This window comes from Limulus polyphemus, unplaced genomic scaffold (assembly GCF_000517525.1).
Source record: "Limulus polyphemus unplaced genomic scaffold, Limulus_polyphemus-2.1.2 Scaffold768, whole genome shotgun sequence".
Classification (NCBI taxonomy): Eukaryota; Metazoa; Arthropoda; class Merostomata; order Xiphosura; family Limulidae; genus Limulus; species Limulus polyphemus.
This window is the reverse complement of record NW_013666378.1, coordinates 114,575-121,687: the sequence shown is the minus strand read 5'-3', so window position 1 is coordinate 121,687 and position 7,113 is coordinate 114,575. Positions and strand designations below refer to the sequence as shown.

At 34.6% G+C, this 7,113-nt stretch overlaps 1 protein-coding gene across 1 annotated transcript in view; it reads left to right on the top strand.

Moving 5' to 3' along the window:
• LOC106460424 (locomotion-related protein Hikaru genki-like) overlaps window positions 1-3,807 on the top strand; it is a 50,399-nt gene extending 46,592 nt beyond the window's left edge. The window contains exons 7-8 of the mRNA XM_022387134.1: window positions 1,675-1,845; window positions 3,321-3,807. Coding sequence (XP_022242842.1) covers window positions 1,675-1,845; window positions 3,321-3,517 — 368 coding nt within the window. The 3' untranslated portion in view covers window positions 3,518-3,807. The remainder of the gene's footprint in view (window positions 1-1,674; window positions 1,846-3,320) is intronic.
• The last annotated feature ends 3,306 nt before the right edge of the window (window positions 3,808-7,113 follow it).

Genomic DNA, 7,113 nt, shown 5'->3' with positions numbered 1-7,113 from the left:
AAACATGCTCGCCTTTCAGCAGTGGGCGTTATCATGTGACGGTCAATCCCACTATTCGTTGGTAAAAGAGTAGCCCAAGAGTTGGCGAGCTGCCTTCCCTCTAGTCTTACACTGCTAAATTAGGGACGGCTAGCGCAGATAGCCCTCGTGTAGCTTTGCGCAAAATTCAAAACAAACAAACTAAATCTATAAATCAAGCTCAAAATACAAAATAATATTTATAATTATGATAATAAATAATAATTTCCAAATAATATTTAAACATTATAACTAAGTGTATTAATGAAACGAATTTAATAAGCCACAAAACAAAACAATCGCTACCACCTAAATTCCACACAGCTTATAAGTCCACGAAACCTGAATTTAAGTGTTGGTGTATTTGTAATAGTTTAGTTTTAAGCTCGTGAAATCCACGAAACCTGAATTTAAGTGTTGGTATATTTGTAATAGTTTAGTTTAAGCTCGTGAGATCCACGAAACCTGAATTTAAGTGTTGGTGTATTTGTAATAGTTTAGTTTTAAGCTCGTGAAATCCACGAAACCTGAATTTAAGTGTTGGTGTATTTGTAATAGTTTAGTTTTAAGCTCGTGAGATTCACGAAACCTTAGTATAAGTGCTCGTGTATTTATAGTAGCACACATGCAACAACAAAAACGAATAGGAGATACAAAAGTGATAAAACTCATTCATAACAAAGAACACTAGCGATCTGTGCAGATTATTATTAGATATTCTGTCATTTTTATCTTTCTATGTAATCTCCACAAACAACAACGAGTGACCAATGAAAACTAATTTCTCGATCCCAGTTCTTTCGACTTTTTCAAGCCGTGTGTAACCTTTAAATCTGCTTTTCTTTCTTGATAAAAAGTCGTTGTAAACGTAATTAACTAAATATGATTTACAATCGTAACAGGTTTCTACTTTCATTTATATAGTTTCAAATAAAAAACTTGTTAGTAGCTTTTAAGAACTAAATAAAAAATAAATTCTCTGTCACACACAAAAAAGAAAGAATGAGAAAGAATATAATATCATTAACAAAGTAAATACAAGGTATCGAACCCTTAAAACGCCCCCCCAAATGGCTCAACAGACAGTCAGAGGGCTTATAACACTAAAAATCTGGTTTCGATACCTGTGATGGGCACAGCAAAAAAAAAAAGTCCAATGTGCAGCTTTATTCTTAACAACAAACAGGACACGATTGTATGAGACCATTCTTATAGCATAGGCTGGAATGACCGATCATTTGCAGTTTGGATTTTAAAAGCTAAAAATTAAAAACAGCTAAAATGAGATAGAACAAATACAATCAAAGTACGTGAGCTTAATCATAAATGCTAAAATGGATAAAATTACTTTGCTATAAACAAGCACGTATTGTTCAGTAAATAAAAGAGACCTATACAAACAGTCACTAGAAGAATTTTTTTTCTCGTGATTATAAAACATTTTACAAAGTCAAAAACACAAATGATACAACTACTACTATCCTATGAACATAGGTATTTGCTTCGAATTTAGTAAATATCACAACTTTAATCTCACGAGCCACTTTCTTATTTAAGCCATAAAAAGATTTAAACAGTGTTATTAAGAGGAAAACTTTCTCTCTTTGTTATTTTTATAAATTAACTGCGTTTTTCCCCTGTTTTCCATGGTTTCAGCTATTGCTTGTACACCTCCACTACCCCCTCCTAATGGTCGAGTTCTAGACACAGGGCGCTACCTGACTGGCGACAGAGTAACGTATACATGTCATGCTGGATTTGTCCTTGTTGGCGAATCTGTGGCGGTTTGTAATGATGTCGGAGAGTGGACGGAACAACCACCAATATGTAAGTTGAATAGTTACTTATTTACTCTGTGTATTGATTACCAGTAGGTTAGGTTGTTTGGGAGGGGCGTGAGTGTTCGCTAGACTCTGGTGTTAAAAAACTCTGTATTCTTAAAACAGATGTGGTAAATGAACCAATAAGAACTCGCGTTCCTCAAAATTACTGTCTCCATAGGTCCGTCGTGATCGAACAACATAGTAACTGATTGGCTCCAAATTCGGAAAATAATTTATAAAATATTGACTAACGTGACACGTTTCTGTTCTTTTTTATTTCTTTTTGAAATCGTTAAATCATTTGTCATGCATCCACTGTATTTGATAAAACATAAAACCTGATGTCACATACACATATCAATTGCTTTAGCTTTGAATATAAATAAGATTGACAAATTTTTTAATGCAAAGAAAATATGAGTGATCAAGTTACGAATAGACATCAAACAGTTACCTTGTCTGATCCATTCATAGACTGATCAGGTTACGAATAGACATCAAACAGTTACCTTGTCTGATCCATTCATAGGCTGATAAGGTTACAAATAGACATTAAACAGTTACCTTGTCTAATCCATTCATAGACTGATCGGGTTACGAATAGACATCAAACAGTTACCCTGTCTGATCCATTCATAGGCTGATAAGGTTACAAATAGACATTAAACAGTTACCTTGTCTGATCCATTCATAGACTGATCGGGTTACGAATAGACATCAAACAGTTACCCTGTCTGATCCATTCATAGACTGATAAGGTTACAAATAGACATCAAACAGTTACCTTGTCTGATCCATTCATAGACTGATCAGGTTACGAATAGACATCAAACAGTTATCTTTTCTGATCCATTCATAGACTGATCAGGTTACAAATAGACATCAAACAGTTACCTTGTCTGATCCATTCATAGACTGATCAGGTTACAAATAGACATTAAACAGTTACCTTGTCTGATCCATTCATAGACTGATCAGGTTACGAATAGACATCAAACAGTTACCCTGTCTGATCCATTCATAGACTGATCAGGTTACGAATAGACATCAAACAGTTACCTTGTCTGAATAATTCATCTCTCTAATTCAACTTCAAACGTATTATACATGTATAAAAACCTAACTCAATTACATCTACATGACAATCTGTTGCTGCGTATAATATCTGTCTTTTAGATGAGAGACATTAATTGAATATAGATATTGGGTGAATTATTTTTATAGTTTGCCACAGAGTCTATTTTTAAAGATTGCGAGTTTTGGAAAAGGTAATTTTTTTTTCGTATTCGTTTTGATAAGCTAATCAGACTCCACGTGCGGAAACAGGATTAGCTTCTTAAAATCGGATTAACGATTTCTACACAAGGATTATGGACGACATTACTTATCTTTGTCTAAAGATTTTTATCATTTCTTGGAATTTTAATTATTTTTTTTTGCACTAAGATGGCAGATATTTTTTTTCTTTTTTCCATGCAGGTAAACCCGCCTGTGAGTTCCCGGGGGAACCAGCAAACGGGCACATAATCCCTACAAAGTTCCATTACGACATTGGTGAAATTGTTGTCGTGTCGTGTAACGAGGGGTTCCGAACTCTTGGATCCAAGGAGCTACGCTGCATGCCTTCAGGCCATTGGTCTAATCCATTGCCACATTGTCGCCCTTACAATAGATGAAGAAAGGATGTTCCCGCTTCCTCGATGATCACATGAGTAACGACTAATAATCTGATTGGTCCGTTGGGTTGTGGATAAAGCTTGTTATTGGTCAAATAAATTTGTGATAAACGTTAGATATGATTCGAGATTCAAAAGCATGTTACATTTTCGAAAAACCCACGAAAGTTATTTCTGATCGAACACTTATTTGATGGTTTTATTTTCTATCAAATAACCTGCTCCACTGTATGGAAGAAAGTTGAGAACTTTGAAAGATAAATCTAATAAAACTTGGTAACATGCGTTTTTTTCTTGGTTTTAACTTGGTAACATGCATTCTTTTCTTGATTTTAACTTGGTAACATGCGTTCTTTTCTTGGTTTTAACTTGGTAACATGCGTTCTTTTCTTGGTTTTAACTTGGTAATATGCGTTCTTTTCTTGATTTTAACTTGGTAACATGCGTTCTTTTCTTGGTTTTAACTTGGTAACATGCGTTCTTTTCTTGATTTTAACTTGGTAACATGCGTTCTTTTCTTGGTTTTAACTTGGTAACATGCGTTCTTTTCTTGATTTTAACTTGGTAACATGCATTCTTTTCTTGGTTTTAACTTGGTAGCATGCATTCTTTTCTTGGTACGGCTGGCGACTGTCTTTTTCTTATTTTTACGTGAAACTGAAATTATACAAAATTGGCTCAGTTTAAAAAGGAAATAAAACCATGTCAAAATGTTTTGAAGATTAACAAGATACAGGTGTGCAAAACAATATGTAGGCTTCACTCAAAAACGTTTCGATGATTAACAAAATAATGATATGTAAAACAAAATGTAAGCTTTGCCTTAAAATAATAGAATTACAGGGTTTTTTTTTAAGACACACCAACTACTACCAAGCTCCTTATTTTTCAAAGTATAATACGTACGCATTCTATTTACATGTGGGTTCCCATGTATCTCCCCCCCCCCACGTGGCACAGCGGTATGTCTGCGGACTTACAACGCTAGAATCCGGGTTGCGATACCCGTGGTGGGTAGAGCACAGATAGCCCTTTTTGTAGCTTTGTGTTTAATAACAAACGTCCCATGTATCATACGTGATGTAGCGTCGAGTGTAACCATGACGAGTTTATTGCTTATTTGTGAATTTGGACGTACAAAAATCTAGTTCTTATTGTAAGCAATATTGTTGCGTCAGCGAGGTCACGTGACTAGTGTCACGCCACGTTTCTAGAAATGTCATGTTCCTTCGTGAATGCCCTAGCATTTACTAGATTGGGGGTAGGCTGGTATATATAAGATGGTCACAACCTGACGGGAACAGTGTAATGAGTAATTGAATGTATGCGGACAAAATATTGTTGGCCACGTGAGATATAGCGTTTGTTATAGCGCGACTGTTGAAAATAAGTGTATCGTAAAGTTATATTCGGAAAGAATAAACCAGTTTTATTAAGTAAGAACTTGTGTCACTAAAGTTTCGTCGGAACGAAGTTACGGAAAATCAATTAACAAACGGAGACGTAACAATACGATCAAGGTTCAGGTGGCACAGATTTATTTTAAATTTCTCTCTCTCTCTGTCTGTCAATAGACATAAATAAATATTCGATTATGTTTATAGTGGAATTTTTATGTTCGTGAAATATTTAATTTAGAACAAGCTTTTACCGCCACTAGAGGGCGCTTACAATAATTACTTCGATTTTCCTGTATACGTAACTTGAATGTTTGTATAAATAGGTGGAAACCAGTCCCAGGTCAGTACTGTATTCTCATAAATCTTACTTTAGATGTTTCTCCCAGTGGCCCAACGATATACTTGAGGGCTTGTATCTCTAAATTGTGGGGCTGGATCCTTGCGTGAGATGGGCCTACCTCACGTAACTCGCTGTACAGCGTTGAGCTTGTAACAAACTAACAAATAAACTTTAAACATTTTCTTGGGTATTTTATTTTCCTGAACCTGAAAGTTACAAACATAATATTACAAAGTTTTACCCAAAAAAGTACTGGCGAATTATCCTAGAAAACAGTAAGATGAATGTAAAATAGAGTTTATGTTTAAATTTTAGTCGCACTAAAAAAAAAAGAATTCGATGCTGTAATTATTTCTAACTTCTAAACTTAGTTTTGTTTTCAGACTTAGGTAAATTCTAAATGCTGTTTATTATGCATTTTGTAATTCAGGTGTTTTATAAACAAAGTTTGTTACGCGTTATCTCAAAATAACTATTTTCGTTATACAAGAGAACAGTAGCGACAACTTTAAGGCGTTTGTTTTTATTAATATTATTTACAGGATGACGACATAAAGCGGATAATATGAGGTATATTTATTCAACTAAAGAGATAGAAATAAAATTGTATTAACATATATATATATAGAGAGAGAGAGAGAGGGAAATAGAACACATTTTGAGCAGTACGTGTCCACTGTCTATGCTACTGTCTGCATGTCACAAATTTTAAAAGAATCTGAAACACACCCCATATCGCTGAACTAAGCAGTTCTCGTGCCAATCTTTGAAGTCACTGATTTTTTACAAATACTTTGTTGCTGTTGAATTTTGCCCGAAGCTACTCGAGGACTATCTGGGCTAGTGATAGACTAGATCGAAGGTAGCTAGTCAACACCAGCCATCGCTAACTCTTGTGCTACTATAAATGTAATAGTGGGATTTGACTGTTATTCTTATAATGCATCCATGGCCGATTTTGTTTTTGAGGTGATGGAACCTCGAATTTATAATTTGGCACGCTTAACCTCTGCATGGGCTGCGCTCAAGCCTACAAATACTACACAAGAAAGAACCATCACTGTAAAGAATTTCCTATCAGCAACCGAATCTATTGAACTATATAACTTTGTGTTTGTTTGTTGCTAAGTGCAAAGCTACACAGTGGGATATCTATTGTCTGTCCTCCACAGATATCCAAACCCGATTTCTAGCTTTATAAACCCTCAGACCTGCCACTGAGCCACCGGGAGGCATATATACATAATCACTAATTTCAGAATAATATTTCAGTTTTGTACATTTCATTCCATCCTCTATATGAATCTACAATTCCATTTTATATTGAGTATATAATTCGTTCTTCTTATCCGAGGTTTGATTTCCTACGGAAGACAGAGCGCAGATGGCCCATTTGTGTAGCTTTGCGCTTAAAAAAACAAGAACTAATCCGATAGAAAAAAAATTGATTGAAAAATTCAAGAAGGTACTAACTTTATTAATTCTACTTATGAAAGTTAAATGCTTTTTTTTTTTGTCTTCGATTTCCAGTTATATTACTTTAAACCATAATCACATTTTAAAGTTTAAAGAACTTTCAAAAATGGAGAATAGAAGTGGATTAAAAAATAACTTATATTCGTGGTTGTCAGGCCTGGAAAGAATGAAGAATATCGATATTAAATAAAAAATTACCCTAGAGACTTGTAAACAAAATGGCGCTGTTGGACGTCGAATCTTTTTCCACTCTGAATACGTTTGTACGTGTTAAATAAATTATACGCTTAACAATCGATAAGAAATTTTTATATGACTGAATGCATCTTTACTGCAGTTCACTGGTAGAGTTTTTTTTTTTTTTTCACATCGTCTCCCGA